This window comes from Cibotium barometz, chromosome 32, assembly GCF_041138505.1.
Source record: "Cibotium barometz isolate CiBa-2024 chromosome 32, ASM4113850v1, whole genome shotgun sequence".
In the NCBI taxonomy this organism is placed as follows: Eukaryota; Viridiplantae; Streptophyta; class Polypodiopsida; order Cyatheales; family Cibotiaceae; genus Cibotium; species Cibotium barometz.
In genome coordinates, this window is record NC_141077.1 from 23,523,099 (window position 1) to 23,550,961 (window position 27,863).

At 42.6% G+C, this 27,863-nt stretch overlaps 1 protein-coding gene across 1 annotated transcript; it reads right to left on the reverse strand.

Annotated features, from left to right (window-relative positions):
- LOC147619978 (transmembrane 9 superfamily member 2-like) lies at positions 1-27,863 on the reverse strand. The gene is made up of 7 exons (XM_086772089.1): positions 27,519-27,863; positions 26,697-26,737; positions 26,005-26,572; positions 25,730-25,867; positions 25,487-25,643; positions 24,917-25,401; positions 1-458 (listed from the first exon to the last, which is right to left on the reverse strand). Exons 1-7 carry the CDS (start codon positions 27,677-27,679, stop codon positions 239-241), a joined length of 1,770 nt encoding a protein of 589 aa, XP_086628215.1. The 5' UTR covers positions 27,680-27,863; the 3' UTR covers positions 1-238.

The window sequence follows — 27,863 nt, forward strand, 5'->3', positions numbered from 1 at the left end:
TGCGATGAAATATTCTACTTTTTTTTAAAAAAAACATTGAACCTCATAATTTTGCACAATTTTCATCCTGCATATATAAGACTTCTAAGCACCAATACAAATTTTAAGCTCCCCACCACAGCCCAAGTAAATATCTTGCATGGCTTTGGTGCTTTCCTTTCGTCCCCAAGACAACCCACAAAGCAGCACATGTAAGTAAACAGGCTCTTTCAACTGGCCCAGACATGAAGCAGTCCCTTCACTCACATTTGATAGATCTGTATATATGGCGAACAAAAAGGAGAGAAGCTCTGAACCCCACTGATCCTAACATAAGGAAAAAGCCGTAGCATATGCAAGCCATGTAGCCAAAAAAGAAGGATGTCTGCATGAAACCAGTCATATCTGAGCGAGCAAAATAGTAGTAAAAACAGTACCCAAAGATAAAGACACCTGTTGACCCTCCACACAAGACAGACCTGCAGAAACAAAAGATCCGTAAACATGATTAGTAGAAGCAGTTCAACATTGCCATTACTCAAAAATCTTTTTAAAACAGGTATCTTCACCCCCAGACCCACACACCCATAGGAGGCCCCTCCTCCCACCCCATTCCATGATGCCCCAGGACGCGCCCAGCAAGATTCGAACCCTGGTCAATGCATAGGGACTCTGAGCCTCTACCAACTGAGCTATGCACCAGTGGTCTGTCGGTACTCAAAAGCTTATAGAATTAATAGCAATCCTTACAACAAGAAATCGAAAATTGACTACTTCACTTCCCACTACCAACTGAGCTATGCACCAGTGGTCTGTCAGTACTGAAAAGCTTATAGAATTAATTGCAATCCTTACAACAAGAAATTGAAAATTGACTACTACACTTGCCTCTACCAACTGAGCTATGCACCAGTGGTCTGTCAGTACTCAAAAGCTTATAGAATTAATTGCAATCCTTACAACAAGAAATCAAAAATTGACTACTACTTCACTTTCAACTTTCACATCCCTACAGGCTTGCAGGAGTCATGTGACATTGGCCTCTAAATTATAATCTCTAAGAATTTTTGACTTTCATATATCTAGTGGCTTGCTGGTTCCATTGATGCAGTCACTCTTTGTGCAGCCTACAGTACATCCGGATCTTATGTTGTTATGTTGAATAAAGCAACGTAGAAAATGTCATGTCTAAACAGCATGGCTCATGACAAAACCATAATGACACAGTAGTTGCAGAAGGCATCTCACATAATGGGCTCTCGCCTTATCTTGCTCCATCACCTTGGGGTTTTCTGAGCTCTATAGCATGACAGCTTTAGGCATTGGAGTCTAAACACAACTCCAGTAGAAATGCACTACTAGAATATAATAGCATCCAAAGTTCAAACAAAGACACATAGCAAACAACCCACTTGACTTTGCTCACATGAAGTATATTCAGGTGCATATCACTTAGCGTACATTTTGGACGTGTCAAGACGCCACGTGCATCCCGCACTTCGATGCCACGTGGACATATCGGTACAGCAGGTGCAAGACCTAGAGTGGTAATTGGTCCCTCGTGAACCCTCGTCCAGGACGAGTCAGTCAGGCTTCCACTCTAAGTGTCCAAAGTCAAGTGTACAAGTCCCGTACATGGTCTTGGTCAGGTGTGCAAGCCCCGCACATGAAGCAGTTCCAGTCCGTACTATGAGTCACCCTCTAGGCTTGTAGCCAGATGCAAGGCAAACATATAACTGCACTTGAAACTACATAAAGTGCACATTGCCCTACACTTGAGTGGTAATTGCCAATTGGTCCTGTCACCAGCCTAGACATTTCCCAGTATGAAAGGAGTCTAGTGGACTCCAAGATGTCTAAATATTTGGAAAGTACAAGCTTTGGGAATGGGGGATTATCCTAGAATACAAAGGGACCACACTCCTAAAATTTAGGAGAGTTGCTATTTTTGGCCCAACTCCGATGGAAATTCTGTTCGCATCATTAGATCTGGAATTGAGCAGATACCAAGAGTTGGCAAAGTGCCTATGACAGAATGTCTACCAGTTGGGATATTTTTAGAGATAAACTTTATGTAAGGACCCATCTCTTAGATTGGGACATGTGGCAAGAAAGTGAACCAAAGTGAGACAAGTGGCCTGACACTTGTTAGAAAGTGGATCAAAGTGAGACAAGTGGCCTCACACTTGTCACTTCAGCCATTGTGTGGCTCTCCACTTGTCATTGTAGCCTTCTTTTGCCATTTTAGCTCATGGGAGGCCCAAATCTATAAATTGGAGCCCTCTCTCTTCATTAATGGAGGCTCTCTTGCTGCACACTAGCCTCCACCACCGTTACAGGCTGCCCTAATGATGGCTACTCTCTTTCTCTCTCTCTCTCTCTCTTGAAGGCTGCCCATGAAGAATACCGGCTGTTGGGGACTGTTTTGGAGGCTTCCATTGCGAAGAAATACTGAAGGCAAGGGTATTTAATCATTTATTATGATTTCTAACCTTTGTACTTGTTGTACCAGCCTTTGTACCTACTGTACCAGCCATTGTATTGATTGTACCAATCCTTGTACTTGTACTTGCTATACCACCCATTGTATCGGATGTACCAACTTTTGTACTTGATGTACCAGCCACTGTACATGCTATACCAACATTTGTACTTGCCATACCGACAACATTTGTACTTGCCGTACCGACTGTACCAACTGAATGGAGAGTTATACTTGCTGTACCAGCTCTATTGCATGAAGACCCGTGGTTTTTGGGAAAGAATCAGTATCCACACGGAGGTATATGGATTATGTTGTTGGCTCGGCATTTCTACAGCCTATGTTTCGGCTTGGTTGCCTCGTGTTGGGCTGTGTTATGGCATTTGTATATGGATAATCCGACATCTCCCGTGGGGAGAGTAAGGCCCTCAAAGCTTGTACATGATATTATTCTCCTTGGGTAATAAAATACTCCAAGGGGAGGATCGGCCCATTCCGGCCTCTATGTGGTGTCACATGTGCAAGATCCATTTTCAGCATTTGTGGATGGTTTGTCCAGCTTTTATGTTTTATGCAAAGTGATGATAGATGTGTTAAGGCTATGGCCATGTTTAAGTGTTTTAATATGCATTGATAGTATCAACAAGTGTGTCAAAGGCTCTAGTCCCCCGGGCACCCGCCGCGAGTTACATTGGTATCAGAGCATAGGCGTTCTTGGAAACGGAGACTTCCTTCTATCAATAAGGAAGAGAAAAGATCTCAAGTGGGGACCACACTTACCATCATTGCTATTAAGCATGGCCAGCCACTTTAGAGCCTATGAAGCAAGAGCATGAGCAATAGACAGCTTGGTCTATGGATTTATGAATTCACAAAATTTATCTTGGAAGTATGGAGTTGGCTTTATGTGCACACGTTTAGCACTCTTTCCATATGGATATTGTGGATTATATTATCAAGCTTACAGGCAAGCTATATGGAGATATATCTCAAGATATCTTAAGGATATGGTGATGAGATATTTCTTTTGGCTTCATGACCAACCTGGCAAAGAAAAGCTAAGTATACTTTGAGTTTGCAAAGTTGGTGATTTTGCTATTTACTATGAAGGAGAAAGGTGGTGTTGTTTACCTTGAGATGGTTTCAGGAAAACATTGTTTATGGCTCCCTTTATTGGGATGGACTATATCTATGGAGATTTCTTTCATGGATGAGATTTATATAGATATTGGGCTTCACAAGCAATTTCTATGGACGAGTCTATCCGAGTTTATAGAGAAGAAATCTTTGGATATCTCATGGATATGATGCTTTTATGGATAAAGTCCACCTCTACTCGAAGGTGTGTGGTTAGCACGGAGTATGTGGTAAGAGTTATGGTATACATGTCTATGGATTCCTAGACTTCTTTTCTAGAGATTTGGATCCATCCTCAAGTTTATGGATTATGTTTACGACTCCTTTTTACTAGGATGGATTATTCTTTATAGCTCCCTTTATTTGGGATGCATTGGACTTATGAAACTCATGGTTCACATACCCTGTGTAGTGTTCTCTTGTCTTACGTGCTCTCTTGAAGATTGTTTCTACCATGTGTGGGTGGAACAATAGAGAGTAGATGGAAGGAAACATGGGCACTTCAAAGGGTAGTGACAAGCACAACATACCATGTGTAGTGTTCTCTTGTCCAACGTGCTCTCTTGAAGATTGTTTCTACTATGTGTGGGTGGAACAATAGAGAGCAGATGGAAGGGAACATGGGCACTTGAGAGGGTAGTGTGAGTTGGTGGCCGAAATGCCTACAAACTATTGGTGGGCCGAAATGCCTATAAACTATGTGCAGCAGAAATGCTTAGGAACACCAGGTTATCTATGCATGCGAGTGATTATTTTATCTTGTTACTTGAGCCTACCTCTCATCCAAGGTGTGTGGCCAGAGTACCAACACGGAGTGCAAGTGGTAAAGTGGACATGATACATGGTTGGCAAGGGACTTATGTGTACGCCAAGGGTCATGTGGATTGGCACATATTTGTGTGCTTTGAGCTTGGATTATGATATCTCGACTTATGGGACTGTTTTGTCTCGCCCATTTATTTGGGACATGGATTTATTTATCTTTATGCCATATTAGAATCACTATCTCCCCATACAGAGGCCAAGAGGTTCATTGTTCATCTCACCATGCATGTGGATTCATGTTGGGATTGTGAGAGGGCAATTCAATGAACACTCCACCATATACGTGGATTCGTGTTGCGATTGTGGAGTGAGTGTTTCATTTTTTTCCACACCATGCTTGTTGATCAGAGTTGGGATTGTATGGGAGAACATGGGAATTGTTGGGATTGGGAGAAAGGATTACCAAAACTATGGAGAACCAACTTTTCTGTCACCATGGTTTGTGCTCTTGAATGACACCAGTTTGTGTGCATAGCACATGTTCTCTGTGCAAGGCACTAGTTTCTTGTGCATGGCACTTATTTAAGTGTCTTAGCACCTGGTTGGTGATTTTCATTGGCATATGATTATCTCATTGATATTGGTGATTGAGACACAATTGGCTCTTGTGCCTGTGTCTAGCATATCTTCCATGGAATTCTTGCCCATTTATTTTGGAACATGATTTTGATATTGGTATTATGGAGACTTATTTAGTCTCACCCATTTCATTGGGACATGGATTCCTCAGTTATATTGGATTTTTGAGACTGTCTTGTCTCGCCCACTTGATGGGACATGATTATATCTTGAATATATGGCTTGAAGCTTAAAGTCGCGGACAACTTTTAAGAAGTTGGGGAGGATGTCACTAGCTTGGACATTTCCCAGTATGAAAGAAGTCTGGTGGACTCCAGGATGTCTAAATATTTGGAAAGTACAAGCTTTGGGAATGGGAGATTATTCTAGAATACAAAGGGACCACACTCCTAAAATTTAGAAAAGTTGCTATTTTTGGCCCGACTCCGATAGAAATTATGTTCATGTCATTACATCTGGAATTGAGCAGATACCAAGAGTTGGCAGAGTGCTTATGACAGAATGTCTACCAATTGGGATATTTTTAGAGATAAAGTTTTTGGAAGGACCCATCTCTTAGATTGGGACATGTGGCAAGAAAGTGGACCAAAGTGAGACTAGTGGCCTGACACTTGTTAGAAAATGGATCAAAGTGAGACAAGTGGCCTCACACTTGTCACTTCAGCTATTGTGTGGCTCTCCACCTGTCATTGTAGCCTTCTCTTGCCATTTTAGCTCATGGGAGGTCCAAATCTATAAATTGGAGCCCTCTCTCTTCATTAATGGAGGCTCTCTTGCTGCACACTAGCCTCTGCCACTGTTACAGGTTGCCCTAAGGATGGCTACTCTCTTTCTCTCTCTCTTGAAGGCTGCCCATGAAGAATACCGGCTATTGGGGACTGTTTTGGAGACTTCCATCGCGAAGAAATACTGAAGGCAAGGATATTTAATCATTTATTATGATTTTTAGCCATTGTACTTGTTGTACCAACCTTTGTACCTGCTGTACTAGTCATTTGTATTGGCTGTACCAATCTTTGTACTTGTTGTACTTGCTGTACCACCCATTGTGCCGACTGTACCAGCTTCTATACTTGCTGTACCAACCACTGTACTTGTACTAGTCACTGTACTTGTTGTACTAGCCACCGTACTTGCTGTAATTTTTCTCTTGGAAGCTTAAGCTCTCTCTCTCTACAACTCTTGGAGTTTCTCTTCTCCTCTTAGTAGACCAACTGATTGGTCGGAGACTTCACTGCTAATAGAGAATCAAGCCAAACTTAGAAGTAAAATCAAATTTTATGGTTTTTTTCAATTTATCTCAATGACTTTCTTCTTCTCAACCCCTCTCTAACAAACTTGAGAAGCTTTCTAAATAATTGTTTTAATTCAAATCAAGCTTTTCCTTAAAGTCTTAATACTTAATTAAGAAAAAGTTAATCTTTATGCTTATTTGTAATGCTTTCTTTAAATAAATCTCTCTAAAAGAATAATCATCTTTATGACGAAATCCCTTGAAAAATGATGCTTCTCAATGATAGTCTCTTAATTCAAAGCTAAACTCTAGGTTTGATAAACTAAAGATTAAGAAAATGGTATTTTTATGATTTTGTGTTAACAAAATAATGGTTATTTCTTTTAGATTATTTATAAGTAGTTAAAAACTACTTTGAATTATTCTAAATGAGAAATAGATTATCCTATCAATTTGGAAAAAGAGAAATAATGGAACTAGCTTAATCTAGTGGGATAATCATAATTAAGTTTATAACTATAGTTAAAATTATGATTTAAATTCATAGTTTGATTTTAAGCATAAAAAAGGAACTACTATCATATTTTCATTACAAGCTTTTATTCTTTAGATTTTTTTTTTTGAGAATTATTAGTAATAGCAACGAAGCTATGATAAAAATTTTAAAAAATAATACATATCTTATTTTTATACATAATGCTAAAAGAGGACTTCTTGCCATATTCTAAGATTGAACATCCTATGCAAAAAGAATTATTTTCATCATATTTATGAGAAATAATTTTTTTATAATTATACATAATTAATTTATTATGAAAAAAATAAATTTTGATAAATTTATTTTTATACAAAAAGAGAAATTCCCATGATATTTGAGATCCAAGTAATTAAATGATAAAAGAAGAATTTTTGATAAATTTATTTTTTACAAAAAGAGAAATTCCCATGAGCATTATTATTTTTATTGAAAAATATGGGTAGAATTGATTTTTGTAAATCTCATGAATCTTTTACTCGAAAAGAAAAATACTGAATATATTTTAATTGAGAAATTTAAGAAAGAATATGAAAATATCCATCGAGAAAACTTGGATAATTCTTATTCAGAAAAAGAAATCTAGAATCCTTGTGGAGGATCGAGGATCAAATGAGTAAACGAAAGTTTAGAATTAGTTCTCATTAATGAAGCTTAAGGAATGAAAATACAATATGTAAATGAATGAGATGTGATGTGATGTAAATGGATGTGGATATGAATGTGATAAGATGTGAATGTGATGAGATGTGAATGGATGTGATGAGATGTGGATGAAATGTGATGTGATGTAAATGGATGTGGATGTGAATGTGAATGTGAATATGAGTGGATGTGATGAGATGTAGATGAGATGTGATGTGAGGTAAATGGATGTGGATGTGAATGTGATAAGATGTAAATGAATGTGGATATGAATGTGATAAGATATAAATGTGATGTGAGGAGATGTGAGTAGATGTGATGAGATGTGGACGAGATGTGATGTGATGTAAATGAATGTGGATGTGATGAGAAATGATGATATGTGAATGGGGGTGATGTAATGTAAATGGATGAGAATGAGATGTGAAGTGATAGATATGCATGTGAATGAATGGATGGATATGGATAGATGTGCATGTGAATGAATGGATAGATGTGGATGAATGTGATGAGATGTGAATAAATGTGATGAGATGTGGATAGATATAGATGTGATGTAATGTAGATGGAATGAATGAGATGTGAATAGATATAGACGTGATGTAATGTGGATGGAATAAATGTGATGTGATAAGGATAGATGTAGATGGAATGTATGTGATGTGATGAGGATGCAATAAATGTGATGGATGTGAATAGGTGTGATGAGATGTCAATGGATGCGATGAGATGTGAATAGATGTGAATGTGATGATGTGATATCTGAATGGATGCGATGAGATGTGAATGGATGTGAATGTGAGATGATGATAACTGAATGGATGTGATGTAATGTAAATGAATGGATGAGATGTAAGGTGGATGAATGTGAATCTAGGTAGATGTGAATGGATGAGCTGTGATGTGGATAGATGTGATGTGATATGGATCTAGAATGGATGCGATGTAAGGTAAATGGATAAGATGTGATGTGATGTGGATCGAAGTAGATGTGAATAAATGAGATGTAATGTGAATGGATGTGATGTAGATATGGGTAGATGTGAATGAATGAGATGTGATGAGGATAGATGTGACGTGATGTAATGAGGATCTAAATAGATATAATTGGATGTGATGAGAGGTGATGTGGATAAATGTAATGTGATGTGATGTGGATAGATGTAATGAGATGTAATATGATATGATTGGATGAGAATGGATGAAGATGAGAATACATATAACTGGATGTGCAATAAGCAATGTGAATTGATGTAGAAGAATGTGGAATAACAAGAAATGATGTGGAACAATGTGGAAAGATGAGAGTTCGTTAGAAACTATATTTGATGACCTGTTTTTAAACGACTGTTTTATGTCAAGAATAATGAAAAAACATTTTGACCATCTTATGAATGAGGTCGTGGAGACCTAAGTGATTAAGTTACAACAGCTGACGAAGAGTCAACGGAGGATGTCTCGCGTAACAAGATCGACTGAGATCTTGACCAGCCTTGGTTTGATTTAAATGATGAGCTTCCGGTACAGTGAATGAGGAACCAAGGAAGCGGCCTATGAGTGAAGCGCTAGGTGACCTGCGGAAGAACGTAAAGAGTGCTGACCATACAGTGCTCGGGCTCTGGGTCGCCGAAGATACCCACGCGTGCGTCGAGGAAGAAAATCAAACAAGAAGTTAGAGTTGTTTTCTGAACTCGAACATGGATCTGGTTAATTGTCCTTGCTGGTCCTCAACGGATGAGTCCATGGCTCTTTTATATGGATCTGTTGGTTGATCTTGATAATCTTCAACGGAGAGTCCATTTGGATTTTCTTTGTGATTATATTGCCGAGTACTATGAGCTAGGAACTATTAAAAAAGCCCCTGAGTGAACAGGTAGTGAGCGTTTTGGTTGCCAATGATGCCATAGGTACACCGATGAAGGAATGATTGGAAATTAGAATTCAAGTTGGATATTTTGAAGAATTATAATCAGTGATACTATAGTTTCATTAAAATTTTATTTTAAAGACAGCCGAATCTGTGAAACATGAAATTTCATATTGGATGTGCAAGTGGTATGACTATCTTGAAGTTTGCTTGAAGCGCCGACTAGGGGACCTGGGAACCCTTTTCCCTTGTACCCAGGACAAAACATAACCAAATTTCTAAATGGATCCTATCACTACAGTGGTTGGGCGGTTGGCTAACCCATGGGATTGGATGGGATTAGGCTAGACTGATGGATCCCTAAAATGAGACTCAATTCTGTTATATTACGATAGATGAAGTAAATCTAGGATAGTCTTTGTTCTATGGAAAAGAATCAACGGCTGTGCCTCTTGATGAGAAAAAAAGCGTTGGTCTCTATGATCCAAGTACAAGTCTCTTCCTTGATCTGACCATGTGACTTACGGATTCGGTCGGATCAGTTTGGTTAAGACCCTTGACTACGTTAGAATAAAAATATCCTGGAGGAATCGCCTATGTCTGCTGGGCGAGGAAAGTTTTTCCGGGTTCAGTTTTGAAAGGACCGAGGGATTAGTCTCTTGTCCGGATATCCGTGGACGAGGCCCCGAGTGTGAGGTTCTGCCCTGCGTAAAAAGTACTACTTCCGCTGCTAGCACCCCAAAATTCGTTACGCAGAGGGGGCAGGGATCTTTCACTCATGGTAATGCTTCTCCACCATTCAAAAAATAGAAGAACTTAGAAGCTACTACAATAAATGAAGATTCAAGAAGTTTAGAAAAATTTACTGACACTCCATCACTTTAGGAAATTAGGATCACATGCAAGTTGCAACAAAGTTCCTACCAGATAGGGAGCACCAATGCTATATTTCTCCCACCATGACACAGGCTCAAGTTGGCACTCTCGTAGGCGAGCAGTGGAGGACCCAAAGTGTTTTCCTGTGCCATTCCGAAAGTGTAGGTGCTCCTGCTCTAGTATCCTCAACTGCTGCACATCTCCACCAATCAAATCATCGATGTACTCCCTCCAGCCATCCTCCAACTCCTCACATAATAATTGCTTGTCATTTCATAGAGGATGGAGGATGTGTGCAATAACATGAATTGGTCTATGAAACCAATCCCATCGAGTGAGCCACGCATTGCGAAGATCCATCAACCTAATTGATTCATTAAAACATTATACATAAAACATTAAAATTCATTATAGGTGTGTTATGCAATAATGCATAAATGATACAACTTCCTAGTCAATGTAGTAATGGAAGAATTCCTCTTCTTCCAAGCCTTGTGCCTTGTTAATGCATTTACCGATCTTGTCCATATACTCATGCAATAAGCCAAGTGTGCTGCTCTCCATATCGGTGACGCGTAAGACACTGTAGAATGGCTATAGAATCCTCACCAACACTTTAGCTTTCTTCCAAACGGCTTCATCTCCCATTATAGTGGTTTTAAACTTCACATATTTGGGCCTTCTTTCTTTCACCTCATTCATCTCAAACCATGCACGTGAAACAACTGTGCGCAAGTATCCAGCCCAAACTCGTAGTACCCTGTCAACTAGAATAAACATGTAGACAAATCTAGTGGAGGAGGGTTTTTGGAGCTGCAGCTCACTCTCTACTCTAAAGATATTTAGCACCTTTGGCCTCTGTGACGAATTTGACAATGAACTTTGAAGTGGCCAACACTTTGGCAACCCACGGCATCTTTTCCACATCCTCCATCAACAAATCCAAGCTATGTGATGCACAAGGAGTCCAAACAATTTTTGGCAACTCCTCATGCAACATATGGCCCATACTGACACAATTAGAGCCATTATCTGTAATAACTTGCACTATGTTCTCTGGGCCTATCTCCATCACAACCTCACGCAAGTGTCTCCAAATGAACTCCCCTGTCACACCACTGTATTTGGCAAAGAGGCATCGATAGCCTTTAAGAACATAGTGCCCTTGCAGGAGGACACCAAAATGTTACACACTTCTTTTGCGTACATCTGACTATCCATCACATAGAAGTGTGCATCCATATTTCGCCATGTAGCTCTAAGGGGTTGTATGTCCTCCTCTACCTGCATACGCTCTCCTAAGCTCACGAGTGCGCAAGGCCTCATATGAAGGTCCCTCCCACTCATAGCCGATGCGGCTCACTGCCCTCATGCAACTTTTCCATCACTTTGTCTTCAATATGTGGAAGGATAATGCACATTGAATGAACAGTTTGGTTATCTCCCTGGTAGCTGCTGCCACAGCTTGCTTTTGGATGCCTGCTTTCACACTCCCCCCCTTCAATGCATTCACCATGGGCAACTTAGGTGGATGTGACGGTGCGCCACTAGCAGGCATTTGCATGTGCATCGAGCTTGAAGCCACATCTTGCCCAACTTGATCCAATCCTTCACTTTCCTCTTCTTGATCCTTTGCCCTTTTGGTCACACCTTGACCACTGCCCGACAACTCCTCTCCCTCATCTTGAGACTTTGCAGCCATATGTGCTCGTACTTGATTCACCACATCTTTGGGCACTCTAGGGCATATAGCAATGCCCTTTCCCTTTAACCCGGCCAAGTGGGCTTTGATACGGGTAGCCTTCCCTGTATAAATGTCACCACAATATTTGCATCTCCACTTGGATTGGCCACTTTCATTGTAATTAGTTAGTTCCTCTACATGTGCATTCACTGGATCGAGAGTTCGGTCCATTTCAAGACTCAAGAGCAAATGGGACAAAGCCGGGTGTAGAAGAGGCAAAAGACGAGAGCAGAGCTGCAGATGGCAGAGGCGGGAGCACTGAGCAAAAGGGGCAAGTCTAAGGTGGCCTGTGGGAGCAGTAGAGAGGCGGGAGCACTGAGCAGGTTGCTGCCTGCAGCAGATAGGAGGGACCAGGGTGCAGCCTACACAGTGCAGAGACTAAAGCAGCACTGCTACAGGCGGGAGCAGGCTGCAGGCGAAGGCCGGAGTAGCGGGAGCAAGCGGGAGCAAGCGGGAGCAGGCCTGGAGCAGCACTGAGCATGCCGGAGCAGGCCTGGAACAACAGGTTGCAGGCGCGAATAGCAAGCGACGACAGCTTGTGTACAGTGGAGGGCGGCGGCAGCAAGTTCGAAGAAGCGAAAACGTACAAATGATAACGTACAAGAGGTGACACGTTATCCAAGGTTTTTTTCACCAAAAAAAATCACCTGCAAAAAACGCATTCCCAAAAAAAAAACGTTTCAAAACATTCACATTTTTTATTCCATGAAAAAAACGCATTTTAAACAACTATGATGGCTAGTGCAGCCTAACATGGTGTGTCTGTATGGCATATGGAGCCTGACATGACTGTACATGTATGGCTCATGGAGCCTGACAAGATAGTACATGTGTGGCTTGTGGAGCCTAACATGGTGTACATGTATGGCTTGTGGAGCCTAACATGGTGTGTCTGTATGGCATATGGAGCCTAACATGACAGTACATGTATGGCTCATGGTGCCTAACATGATAGTACATGTGTGGCTTGTGGGGCCTAACATGGTGTATATGTATGGCTCATCGAGCCTAACATGATGTGATTCCCTGGGACTAGCTATCCTGGAGATCTTATGTATGTATGTTCTAGGAAGGTTCTAAAAGAATGGGTACTATGCTGAGATACCCACTCAGAAATGCTACAAGAACTGTACAACACTATATATGGACAGCAAGCATAAAGGAGAAAAGAAGATCACTGCTAAATATCACCAAAAAAGGTAGTACATCTTGCGGAGCAGCATGAGGGAGGTCCCGTAGATGCTGCCTATCACTACAGAAGCTGAAAAATGAGATGATAATGATGCTAAGCCAAGCCACCTATATATATGTGGGAGAGGAGCTGGTCGGCCAGTTGTAGCAAGCCAACAGCATGGCTGTAGCAAAGAAATGCTAAAAATGCCTTAAAAATACCAGAAAAATGGTTTTAAAAATGCTGAATAATCTCAACTAAAATGTGCCAATGCAAGGCTTCATATGGAGCCAGATACAAGCATGAATATGCATGGGAAAGTCCATCTGGGGATGAAATAATTTCCAACACCTCCTCTTCAGCGCCAGATGGGTGGACCAACTCCGGCACGTTGCAAAAAATCCTCCAAAGAGTCTGAAGGAACAACCTCCTCATAAAAGGCACAAAGCTCACGAAGATATGGTAAGAAGCCACGAGAAGATCGAGAAGATATCGAAGACAAAACCCCATAATCAATCTGGAGAGAGAAGCCCGCAGGAGATGGAACCATAGATGGCTCCGAAAATGTGGTACCTCCTCTGCATCTGCAACAAGTATCGGGACCGAAGTAGAATCCTCCTTCGAAGAAGAACGAAATGAAACAACCACTGGAACAAAGTGATCATCAATGATAGCTGAATTTGCCAGGTTCGAAGTAGAGACAGGCTCCAAGATAGTGGAAGATGCCTCCTCTGAATTATAAGAAGAAGAAATAATTGCCAGGAGAGAAGCTGCCAAAGTAGGAAGCTCCAGAATATGTGAGGATATCGCAACAAAATCATCCACCTGCTCTGTAGAAGAACCATTATCCTCCTCTGAAAGAGAGGAGAGAATCTGCAATAATATCATCAGCATGAAACAGCACAAGGAAAGGAAGATACTCATCCAAAGGGATTAGAGGAACTGATAAGGTCTCTATCAGAAACTCCTGTAAATAATCCTCTAGGGCCTCTAAATCCGAAGTCTCCTATGTGATCACCAAGATGGACTCATCCTGCTCCTGTGAAGATGACAGAACAGGGGGAGCATAGGCAGCAAGAAAAGCCATCTTAGCATGAGACTTCGTACTCTCCTCTATCGTTGGTGAAGTATCTGAGCCATCTGTCGTGGGTGAAGTGTCTGAGCCATCTGTCGTTGGTGAAGTATCTGAGCCATCGGAGGAGGACTCCTGTTTTGCTTTAGCTTTGGCTTTAGCTTTGGCTTTAGCTTTGCGGGGAGCGACCTATCGGGCAAAACATTTGGCCTTTGAATGACCAAGTCAGCCACAAAACTCACAAGATTCCTTCATCCTGGAATCCATGATGCGGTTGGAATTGTCAGAATCATCATTGTCAGAAGATGACTTTGTGGTGACTTTCTGCTTGTTGTTGTTGGGGTTCCCTTTCCCGCCTTTGTCTTTGCCCTTGCCCTTGTTAGAGGCAACAAAAGAAGACTCCGACTTGCCTTTTCTGAGAAGCATGCACTTGTCATGGAGATAACTCACGACTTACTCAAAAGGGGGGAGAGGATCACAAAAATAAATATTATCCCTGAAAGAATCAAAGGAAGCAGGCACCTTTACAAGAAGTTTATGGATGGGATTGTTGATGGTGCTTCCGTACTCCTCAAGTTGCAACTTGATATGGGAGAACTCTCCAATCTTCTCAATCAAGTTATCTGACTCAGTGATGGTAAGCTTCTCCAAATCTAACTCCAATTTGGCAATCTTCACTGTCGAAACTCTCCCATACCTCCTCTGGATCTCTGTCCACATCTGATGAGCATTACTCCGAGAGGAGACAAACTGTGCCTGTATGGATGGAGTCATGAAATGGATGATGATAAGACAAGCCCGAGCATCCAATATACTTTGCAAAGCAGGATCCACCAAGTGAGGTGTGGAGATAGCCATCCACACAACGGCTCCTTCTAGCAACAACTGAGTGTAGAAAGACCAAGTATGATAGTTGGATGTTGTAAGCTTCATGGAGTCACTAGGGTGGTATGTTGGCAGGGGTGGGAGCAAGACCTCGATGAGAGAAACTCAAAGAGGAAAGATTGGGAATAGGAAACACCTACGGAGCAGCAGGGGATCCACGCTGTGATGGAACGGGATCCACGCTGTGATGGAACAGGTGAAGAGATAGGAGAAGGAATGGCTGTACAGAAGTGGTCTCCTGAAGCCATGTCTGCTGAAAAAACAAAGTACCTCCTCTCAAACTATGCACAGCAAGAGAAAGAAGAAAGAAAGGGAAGGGAGGGTGCAAATCTGAAAATAGAAGAAGCAAACTATCTCAGAGTTCCTATCCTCAGCACTTATGAAGAGGGTTTCAGCTAATAACAGTACAAATGCAGAAGCTATGCAGAAAACACAGCCTACAGTAACAAGAAATTGCAGCACTTGAGGCAATCCCGCAGCTCCACTGTAAAACGCAGGTTACTGATTAAGGAACGCAGTAGTAAACAGCTCCTATATGCTGTAAACAGTCAACAACAGCAAGGGGGAAAAAAAACGCAGGTCCCTGTAGATGTTTCCCGCTCTGATACCATGAAAGAATGGGTACTATGCTGAGATACCCACTCAGAAATGCTGCAAGAACTGTACAACACTGTATATGGACAGCAAGCATAAAGGAGAAAAGAAGATCACTGCTGAATATCACCAAAAAAGGTAGTACATCATGTGGATCAACATGAGGGAGGTCCCGTAGATGCTGCCTGTCACTGCAGAAGCTGAAAAATGAGATGATAATTATTAATGATGCTAAGCCAAGCCACCTATATATATGTGGGAGGGAAGCTGGTCGGCCAGTTGTAGCAAGCCAACAGCATGGCTGTAGGAAAGAAATGCTAAAAATGCCTAAAAAATACCAAAAAAACGGTAGAACAATGCTGAATAATCTCTGCTAAGATATGCCCAATGCAGGGCTTCATATGGAGCCAGATACAAGCATGAATATGCATGGGCAAATCCATCTAGGGATGAAATAATTTCCAACAGGTTCCGAAAGGATCATGAGCCCTAGACATCTTAACTGATGCAACTAAGCAGATGGGTGTTTCTTCCAATCTAACTGCACTCGTGTGTGCAACACTTTGATTTTACATTTGGATGACTTGTTTTGTTTTGCTTGGACAATGCCGGAGATTACTGGCTGTGTTGTCCATGGGCTAGGGACGCTTGGGCACCCTGTGGACATGTATGTGCACACCTATTTGGGACTGACAGGTGGTCCATATGTGTTTTGCAGGTGGTAAGTGTCCCCAAAAACCCAATTTACAGCTTTATGATTTCACATACTAATAATTATGGGTTCAAAGTCCACACACTTATAAGTGACCGGACAAATTATAAGTTAATCACATCGGCCAGGACCAATTTAATACACGTGGTGGCCAATGGATGGGCACTGGACAAGATTCGGACCGATCTCTTGTAGGCGCCCCTTTTGGACCAGAAAAGCACATGCCTGGGCTGTTTTCAGCGGTGGAACTCTATTACGGGAGTGGAACTCTATTCCGGGGGGGAGGGAACTTTATTACGGGGGGGGGGGGGGGGGGACTCCACTTTTGGATAGGCGCTTGCTTTTTGGTGCATGGGAGGAGCTGGTCGACTGGTTCTACAACTTTCTACAGCCATCTACCACTACCTACCGCAACGGAATTCAACCAGGGGTGTGACCAAGGCTGGTCGACTTCATCTGGTGGCTGTTTTTGATGCTGGCCAACTGTTTACAGCCCTAAGAAGCTGCTGGTCAGGGCATCCGGAGACAGGGAAGTGCTGGCCGATTTGAGGGAGAGATATCCTGAGACCATCTGGCTTGTGAACTGCTGTTGGTCGACTTCCTTTGTGGCTTCTGAGAGCTGGTCGACTTGCTGTGTGAGACAGGAGAAAGAAGGGCTGTCCCGGGTGAAGGCCTATGGACTGTTAGGGTTAGGGTTTGGAGATGCTGCAAACACAGGCGTGGAGAGCAGAGAGAGAGAGAACACGACTCCTTGTGTATTCAGATAGTCAAATGTGAAGTACAATAGCCACATAATAAGTGACCTAAAAAGATGTGTGTTCACATGTCCGGCCATAAAATGTGTTGGGTGGACCAAAACACTTATAAACTGCTTATAAGTGAAACTAAGCTAAACTGGAGCTAAACTGGGGGAAAAAACCTCCACTAACTGAAGTAAAAAGTGCCCCACTAATCTACTGATGATCACTAGCACTCCTCTAGGTGCATACACAGCATAAAACCCAACAAACCCCCCTGGAGTGATATGTGATCACTGTACATCATCCACCAAAAGGAAACAAATTCAAAGCAGTGCGGAATGCTTCGAATTTCGGTCGTGGTAATGCCTTGGTGAAGATGTCTGCCACATTCTGATCTGTAGGACAGTAGATCAAACTGATATCTCCTGCTTGGAGTCTCTCTCGAACAAAATGATAGTGAATCTCAATGTGTTTCGTGCGAGCATGAAACACAGGATTCCTGGCCACAGCAATGGCACTCTGACTATCAGTATAGATAGGTGTAGGCTCCTCCACTGAAATATCCATATCAGTCATAAGACGACGCAGCCAAACACACTCAACAGTAGTAGTGTAGGCTGCTCTGTACTCTGCCTCACAAGACGAAGTGGCCACTGTGGTCTGTTTCTTGCTTAGCCAAGAAATGCATGAAGAGCCAAGAAAGAAACAATTTCCACTAGTGGAATGTCTGGTATCAAAATCACCAGCCCAATCTGAATCACTATAAGCGTATAACTGCATGTCACCCCCCTCAGGATAAAGCAATCCAAGAGACAATGTACCCTGCAAATATCGGAATACACGCTTCACAGCTTGCCAATGTGACAACCGCGGGCTGTGCATTAATCTGCTCAACTGAGAGACTGCATACTGAATATCTGGCCGTGTAGTACACAAGTAAATAAGGCACCCAACAGCCTGAGCATATGTAGTGGCATCAAAGGAAATACTGTCATCTTGTAGTGACAGTTTCATCCCAGGCTCCATAGGAGTACTAATAGGCTTGCAATCCTGAAATTTAAACTTCTCCAGAAGTTTAGCAACATACCGAGATTGCAATAACCCAATGCCTCTGTTATCCTGCACAAACTGTATGCCCAAATAGTAGTGTACAAGCCCCAAATCAGACATGTCAAATGTCTGTTGCAGTATCTCTTTAAAAGCTGCAATTTTGTCATCATTTGATCCCATGAGCAAGAGATCATCTACATAAAGACTGATGACCAGCAGATCTGTCTCTTCTTTCTTTACATACAAGGTGGCTTCTGATGGACTGTTCACAAATCCTTGAGTGAGTAGGAAAGCATCTATCTTTGCATACCAAGCTCGTGGAGCTTGTTTCAAACCATACAAGGCCTTTTTCAACCTGCATACTTTCCTTTCATGACCATGTTCTGCAAAACCCATGGGCTGATATACATAAACTTCCTCCTCGAGGTCCCCATGTAGGAATGCAGTCTTTATGTCCAACTGGTGAACAACCCAACCACGATGTGCAGCCAATGCAATGACACACCTAAGTGTCGACATACGGGATGTAGGAGCAAATGTCTCCTCATAATCAATGCCCTTCTTCTGTGCATAGCCCTTTGCAACTAGACGGGCTTTGTACCTGTCAATGGATCCATCTACATGTCTTTTCAACTTATAGACCCACTTAGTACCAATTGCTTTCTTGCCTTTGGGCAGATCAACCGAATCCCATGTTTGATTCCTTTTAATAGAATCAAGCTCATCCTGCATGGCTTTGTTCCAATGCACATTATCTCGTGCATCCACAAATGAATCAGGCTCATCATCATCCTGTAAACTGGCTGCCATAACCAGATTCAAATCCATGATGAGTGCATGCTCATTGGTCCGTGTCTCCCTACGAGTACGACCAGCACGAGGACCCTCTAAATGGCTGTCCTGTAATGTCCTCAAATACCATCTAGGTATGTGTCTGACCTGTGGTGCCTGCTGCCCCATATTTGGTTCAGCTTCTGGCTCAATTTGCTGCTGAATTTCTGCACCACCTTCATCATTTGCTGGCTGTCCTGTACCCTCATGAGTTGGATCACCAACTGTGGAATGAAACTCCATAGGTAGTAGACCTTCAAACACATCATTTTCAGCCTGATTTGCATCATAACCAGCCATGGATATTTCTGATTTTTCATCAAAAATCACATCCCGACTAGTGAATATCTTCCTGGATAGTGGGTCATATAACCGGTAGCCCTTGCTCTCACGGCTATACCCAACAAAAATGCATTTGGCTTTATCATCCAACTTCCTCCTCAATTCTTTGGGTATGTGTGCATATGCAAGACACCCAAAGATACGAAAATGTGATACAGAAGGCTTGCGGCCATGCCAAGCCTCAAAAGGAGTAATGGAAACCAATGCCTTTGTGGGACATCGATTCAAAATATGACAAGCACACATGACAGCTTCCACCCAAAAGATATGTGGTAGCCTCTTTGCCTTTAGCATACATCTGGCCATCTCCATGAGTGACCGATTCTTCCTTTCTGCAACCCCATTCTGCTGTGGAGTATAAGTAGTAGTATACTGATGTTTTATACCTCTACTCTCAAGAAAGGAATTCAACATGTGTGACATATATTCCCCCCCTCGGTCAGAACGGAGAGTCTTAACTTTGCATCCTGACTCTGTCTCAGCAAGTGCTACAAAGGCCAAAAATGCATCATATACCTGTGATTTCTGTGTCAAAGGATAGACCCAGCATATACGAGAGAAGTCATCAATAAATGTTGCAAAATAGAAGCAACCACCTAATGACTTCGTCTACATGGGACCACAAAGATCACTGTGTATAAGCTGCAACTTTGCAGTTGCTCGTAGAGCCTGATCACGTGGGAAGGAAAACCTATGCATTTTTCCCAAAATACATCCTTCACAAATGTGATCTGGAGGCTTCTCCATGAGAGGTAGATCTGTAAACATGTTATGTCGCTGCATAAGCATAAGACTACCAAAATTTACATGCCCCATGCGAGCATGCCATAACTCCGCATCAACCATAGCTGGAGTAAGAGTGAATGCATTATAAGCAGACTGATCCACTGGCTGAAATGCATCCAACTGATAAAGTCCATGACATAATGTACCAGTAAACATCAAGGTCAAAGCATTAGCTTTGTCTCTGACCATGCATTTATCATCATCAAAGTGGACTTGCATACCACAATGTGCTAAAGAAGAAATGGACAACAAATTCTTCTTTATCCCTGGTACATATAAGGCATCTGTAAGGCGGAGAATGGAGCCATCAATGGCTGTGAGCTGAATGTCCCCAATGCCACGAACTGGATATGAAGCATTGTTGGCACACTGAACAGTTTTGCCAACAGAGGCAGGGCCAACATGACAAAACAAATCCTTGCGAGATGTGATATGCTTTGAGACACCACTATCAAAATACCAAGTACATGCATGCTCTGTCATACTGAGTGCCTGTGAAGACCAAGAGGCATCATAGCTGCATGTATAGAAACAGTAATCCCTGTCCTCAACAAAAGAAGCAGTCTTTGGAGGAGCTTTAGAGGCATCATTTCCAGACATCCCAGCTTCCTTTGCCTTCTCTTTGGCAATCCTCTTTCTACATTCTGTGATGTAGTGACCTGGCTTCTTACAGTAATGACATTTGCCCTTCTTCTTGGGCTGTCCATCACCTTTCTTGGTATCCTGAGATGAACCACCATCACCTGAATTCTGATTTGAACTCTTTGGCTGAGTTTTTCCTTTCCCCTTTTGACCTGTAGTAAATGCTTGTTCAGCACTTGTGTTCATATTCATATTCTTCCTCATTTGCTCTTCTTGTAGCAAGAGAGCAACAAGTTCCTGATACTTAAGGGGTTCAACAGCATTCCTCATGCTGAGGTTCAAAGAGGTATGAAAAGCCAAGTAAGATCTTGGCAAAGAGTGCAAGATGGTGGACACAAGCTGTGTCTCAGGAATAATCTCATCGACATTGATGAGTTGCTCTCTCAAATCCTGCAGCTTGTTTAAGTGGCTAGACATATCATCTCCTTCATGCATTTTCTGATTTTCCAGCTCTCTTTTCAAAAATGAGATCCGAGCCTCATTACGAGCAGCATACATCTGCTCCAAAGTCACCCATGCATTCTGTGAAGAGCTAGCTGAACGAATATGAGGTATAATAGACCTCTGTACTGACAATGCAATGAGTGACAAGGCTTGTGCATCCCTGGCATCCCATGTCTTCTGAGCATTTGTTCTTTGAACAGGCAATGGCTGCCCTGGAGCCTGTACCTGTTGTCCTCGTCCACGAGCACCCCCTTGGGGAGGAGTCTCTGGAGCCAATGGACCTGGACGTGGTTCATCACCACTAACAAAATCCCAAAGACCTTTTGCCACAAGCACATTTTTCAGCATAAAACTCCACAAGGAGTAGTTTGTGCCGTCCAATTTGTCTTCCTTAGACAAATACGTGAATACATCACTCTGCTGTTGATTTGCCATTATGCCTATGCACAATGTTGTACTTGTGTATCAAAAAACCCAATAGCAAGAACCCTGAAAACAACTGTACTCCACTGAATACAGTTCACCCAAATATGCCTTGCACTCTCAATCCTCTGAATGTGCAGCTCAATGCACCAGTGACTGAGTAGAGCACAAAAAATGGCTTACACAATGCCAAAATGCCCCAAAAATGCCCAAAATTACTGTACCCAAAACCTTGCAAAAATCTGTAGACTTCTTTGCAAGAAAGTCTGCCTGTAGATTTTCACAGAGAAAATAAAAATGCCCAATATTCAAAACTTGTAATGCTTACCACAGTTGAGATTTCAACAGGTACAAGTTGACTGCAGTGTGCAGGTACGAATGACTTGACTGTTGTACTGTGCAAGTACAGATTACTGTACGGAGCAAACTACAGGTATAGTGAAAGTACGACGGATGTACTCACATGGAGCACTGTACTGAACAGTGCGAACAGGTACTCGATGCAAGTACAATCGACTGTATGCAGGTACAATACGGAAGCAGTCGATTGTAAGCAAGCAGGTACAGTACGGGTACTGAAGCAGTCGACTGACTGTAGGCAGGTACAGTTCCAACTGAAGGCGGCGCTGACAGGTGCTGTCGACGAACTGGTACGGAAGCTGCAGTGTACCTGCTGAAGGCGGCGCTGATTGTACGGGCAGGTACTGATGTACGGGCTGGACAGAACCTGAAGGCGGCAGTGTACGGGCAGGGCAAGGGCAGGCCAACCTTGCTCTGATACCAAATGAAGGCCTATGGACTGTTAGGGTTAGGATTTGGAGATGCTGCACACACAGGCGTGGAGAGCAGAGAGAGAGAACACGACTCCTTGTGTATTCAGATAGTCAAATGTGAAGTACAATAGCCACATAATAAGTGACCTAAAAAGATGTGTGTTCACATGTCCGGCCATAAAATGTGCCGGGTGGACCAAAACACTTATAAACTGCTTATAAGTGAAACTAAGCTAAACTGGAGCTAAACTGGGGGAAAAAACCTCCACTAACTGAAGTAAAAAGTGCCCCAGTAATCTACTGATGATCACTAGCACTCCTCTGGGTGCATACACAGCATAAAACCCAACACCGGGCTGATGTGGGAGTGCTATGGGCTGATGTGGGAGTGATATCCTAAGACCATCTGGATTGTGAACTGCTGCTGGTCGACTTCCTTTGTGGCTTCTGAGAGCTGGTCGACTTGCTGTGTGAGACAGGAGAAAGAAGGGCTGTCCCGGGCTGATGTAGGAGTGCTATGGGCTGCCCATGGTTGTCCTGCATGTGCTTAATATGCAGGGAATGCTCTCTAGTGCCGAAGATTGACATCAAAATTCAGCATATGTTTTGTTTTATTTTCATATTGTACCGGAAGAAACAGGTGCTAGCCAGTGGAGAATACTTGGCCACCTGCAAAGTCGTATTCGGAAGCACTCCTTTTTGGTAATCTAACCATGGAGGGGGGGGGGGAGCGGGCAAGGTGGTCAGCCCATCTTCTGGTCCCTAGTGTGGTGTACTATGCAGAGCTGACATCTTTCTTTTATCTAGCATGCTTATGTGTTTAAGCAATTTTCATGATTGATAAGATATCCGTGTTACAGCTGCCCTTCCGTTACAATGCCTGATATTACTGCCTATGTTTATTCAATTCTCATGATTGATAAGATTTCCGTGTTTCAACTGCCCTTCCGTTACATTCATATCCGTTTCAACTGCCCTTCCGTTACAATGCCTGGTATCATTGTCTATGTTGTCCATGGGCTGCAGACGCTTGGGCACCCTGTGGACATGTATGCGCACACCTGTTTGGAACTGACAGGTGGTCCATATGTGTTTTGCAGGTGGTAAGTGTCCCCAAAAACCCAATTTACAGCTTTATGATTTCACATACTAATAATTATGGGTGCAGGTCCACACTCACTTATAAGTGACCAGACAAATTATAAGTTATTCACATTGGGCACGACCAATCTAAGACACGTGGCGGCCAATAGATGGGCACTAGACAAGATTTGGACCGATCTCTTGTAGGCGCCCCCTTCTATACTAGAAAAGCACACGCCTGGGCTATTTTCAGCAATGGACTCTATTATGGGGGTGGACTCTATTACAGGGGGGTAACTCCAGTTTTGGATAGGCGCCTACTTTCTGGTGCATGGGAGGAGCTGGTCGACTAGTTCTACAACTTCCTACAGCCATCTACCACCACCTATCACGACGGAATTCAAACAGGGGTGTGGCCAAGGCTGGTTGACTTCATCTGGTGGCTGTTTTTGATGCTGGCCAACTGTTTACAGCCCTAAGAAACTACTGGTGAGGGCATCCAGAGGCAGGGAAGTGCTGGCCGATTTGAGGGACAGACATCATCTATTGATCGGAGACCATCTGGCTTGTTAACTGCTGCTGGTCAATTTCCTTTGTGGCTTCTGAGAGCTGGTCGACTTGCTCTGCTTCTAATTTTGCCCAAATCATCTTCCCCCTTGTTTCATGATCGTCCTATCCTAACCGCCACTTTCTTCCTTGAACATAATAAGTTTCTTGAGCCGAAGTTGTCGTCCCTAACTAGCTTTTGCAGCCCAAATATGGCTGTGCACTTAAAAGCTTCTCCTCTAATTGCCACTATAATCCTCTTCAATTTTCAAAGCAAAAAAAGATGCAAAGAGAGCAGGGTGCCAACTAATATGACAGCCCAACCAGACAGTTGGTTATTCATGTTAAGACATGGTACTCACTTCATGCAAGCCTTGAGCTTGCCAACCTTTCTGGTCTTGTCCTTACTTGGTATTCCAAATAATAAGAGAAGCCCTGCCTTGTGGCAAGTTCAAACTTTTTGGACCAAAGCTACATCTACTGGAATCAGCTTTGTCCCATTGTCACATGCATAAATTTTCAACTTATGATACATGTGGCATTATTGTATCATAGCTGTTTTTTTCACGGAAGCCTGTTAACAGTAGACCTTGCATTTGTTGGCTCTAATTTGTTCCATAGAACACTCGCAGAAGTTTGGTAGGCGGTGTAAGCAGGATAGTGACAATATAATCATATTTGGTTGTTGACAAGGCTAAGAAGAGAATCATTTGTAGCAATCTTTTTAAACTACTAGTTTATAGACACAGGTTACTCTGTCATGACTCATGCTAGCACAAAGAAGTCTAGAAAGATGTAAACTGAATGTCTAAGGTCATTCAGGTCAAAGCCATTTATCTTGGCTTAACCATACTAGCACATTTTACCCCAATTCAAAACCAGCACATTGACTGAAAAACCTCCCAAGATAAGATCTTACCTCCACCACCATTCATGATCCTCCACAGCCAGTTGAAAATATGTCAAAGCTATTGTGATAAATGCAGTGACAATAATCAGGATAATAAAGACAATGAAGAGGATGCTGTAGATTGTATACACTTTGTGACCCCAAACACTTGCAAAGATGTAATAAAGCTCGATGTAGATTGCACTGAAAGGTAAAAAGCCTGCCATAACCATTTGTGGCACTGTTCCTCTATACCATGGCAACTGAGGAATCTCTCTGGGATATTTTGTTGTGCGGCAAGGAGCTTGAAACTCTGCTTTGCTGTTTTTACCGGCAATCCCTCCCAAGACCAACAGAGGTGACGTGACCAAAGTCCAAATAAGAAGAATGACAACTATAGTGCCAAAAGGCAGAGCTGCTGTCGAATTGTAGGCAATTGCCACCGTGTTCAGAAAACAAAATGTCAAGAACAAAGGACCACAAAACAAGCAACCTGTGAGAAGCAGGTTGCGCACCTGCAAAACTTTGACAGTGTCAACAATCAGGTGCTAAAGCCTATACAGACAATAAAAGATTCAGGCAACTTGAAAGCTCCGTTACCCAGTTGGATCCTTCAAGTTGTTGATAGTAAGAAGCAGCACTGTAGCCAGCAATTCCTGATGTGAGGGCATAAATCACAACAAGTGCCGTATAGAGGGCACCTCGGTTGTAAGGGTAGAAAACGCCTATTAAAGCCAGCATGAAGATAAACATGGCACTGCAAGATATTCAAAGTCATTAAGACAAGGCAGAACAACTATCGCAAGTTGTAAAGTTAGCTCGAGGTCACTCAAAGATACTCACAGGGCAAGTAGCTGAGTGCCACTTCCTAACACAGCACAAAAGAGTGACTTCTGATAAGGATATCTGAAAACATCACCATGAATATATTTCCAGCCCGTTTCCTCCTGGTCATCAGCAGCCTCATCATCACGTGTATACCTAGAGGTGAAATAGTAAAATACATTAAACCCAAAAAAAACACCTGGGAAGAGGCAATCCCTTGGGCACATGTTGTAGCAACACGAAACACAGCAGAACTTGAAAGTAATCATCAAGATTGGGATCGGTATCCTTACTTGATGAAATCGTTTTTCAATACACGCATCAAAATGGTAGCAAGGAAGCCAGTTAAGAGAAGCACTGTCACACATGAGTTGATAATAGAGAACCAATGGATCTCCAGGTGTTGAGGCAAGAAAGAATACTTGGCATACTTTTCCATGCGTCTGTCAAAGGGCTTATCTGTCTCCTTCCACTTGACAGAGTATTGAAACTCAACTTCTACCTCTTTATCATCTGTTATGTCCACAGTGTAGCTGCGATCCGTAGCTACACTGATTTCAATGACCCGATCTTCATTGTAGAGAACTTCAAAGAGAACATGTGTGTAAAGCAAACACTTCAACTCATGTTCATCCACTTTTCCAACAAAGCCCCATAGAGGAAGATCATCATAATACATCTGGAAATAGTAATCTTGTTTGACTGCATCCCGGAAAATGTGCACGTCTTCCTTGCTAAGTGTTTTCTTGCATAGAGTTTCTGACTGCTTGTTCTCTCTGAAATTCAGCTGATAACTTGCATAAACCATGCGATCTCCATTGAGAACTTCCCCAAGATCCTCCCTCTTTTCTGTTACCTGAGCTGCAATTTTCAGACCGATATGTACGTCAGGTTGCACATAGCAAACACTGACTGCAATAATTATAGTTCACGTCGAGGGAAGCGAACGCAAAATTACAAAGAAAGGCCTTAAAAACAGGCATACCTGGAGGACAGAATGGTAGATTGAAGTATCTGTATGTTTCGCTGCATCAGGCACCCAAAAAAATGACAACTTATAAGGACTCGAAATGCAGAAAACAGGCAGGAGCTTATATCCTACTCAAAAGAAGACAGACAAAAGAATTGAGCCTTTGCTATAAAGGGGGGCTTGGGGGGAGGCATTATGGCTGTCTGTAGGGCTTGGACAGGAAATGGGATGGTTGTGTGTCTAGACGTACTTTCTGTTGTCGTTTAAAGTTTTACTACTATGCTCAATAGCCCATTAGCCAGTTGTGAGCAAGGACATGCAGGTCAAGGTGCACAGGCAAGCGGGGGATGTGCCCATTACCCTCAGCAGGGCCATGGACATGGCACCCAAAAACAAGTTCATGGGAAGTGGCCCTAACTTCTTAGAAAGCTGAACAACTGCTGTCCAGACACCTGCAAATAGGGGAGGATGTCAAAGACCGACCAAAAGCCACTTCATCATTAATGCGATTGCAGCTTCATGAATGCAACCGGGGTCACTATCAAAAGTGATCTGGTAAGACTAGTAGCCTTGATTTCTACCCAGATCTAGAGGATTATCGCTTTAGATCTACAATATATGTACGCGTAAAAATGGGCTCTGTAGCCTCTATGGGAGCTAAGCCATAATTCAAATCAAAATCCTGGCAAGGGTCAAACAGAAAAACAATTAGAAAATGCATGGCTCAAGGTGTGTAAGAAAAAAACAGGTTAGCCTAAACTCCATAGACATCGCAAAACTCCATAGCTTTCCTTGAGCACATTAAATACTAAACCCTAAACAGAGATATTGCCGTACCTGGGGTTCTGAAAGGGCCCGACTTTGTTCGCGTAGAGAGGGACGGGATCTCCTTTGGCGTACTTGTGATCAGAAGCACTGGCGAGCACAGAAAGGAAAACTGCTGCGAAAAAACAGACAGCTATAGCGCCAAAAGGGCAGCGAAACCTCAGAAACGCCATGGCCGGCGGGGGAAAGCTTGTAGAGCTCTTGCGTTTAGGGTTTCTGTTCTGCTAAGGGTTTTCTCAGACCAGAAAAAGCTTCGCCGTAATTTTCTGTTGCAGCAGAGAGATGAATCTGCTTGCTGCGGACCCCAAGGGCTTTTAATTTTCCTAGTGCACATGCCCCGCCACGCTTCCAATATGT

Coding starts and splice junctions, on each gene's coding strand:
- LOC147619978 (XM_086772089.1), bottom strand. CDS start 27,679: ATGGCGTTTCTGAGGTTTCGCTGCCCTTTTGGCGCTATAGCTGTCTGT. Junction 25,644..25,729: donor GGCACTCAGCTACTTGCCCT/GTGAGTATCTTT, acceptor AATATCTTGCAG/TGCCATGTTTATCTTCATGC. Junction 25,402..25,486: donor AACTTGAAGGATCCAACTGG/GTAACGGAGCTT, acceptor AAAGTTTTGCAG/GTGCGCAACCTGCTTCTCAC.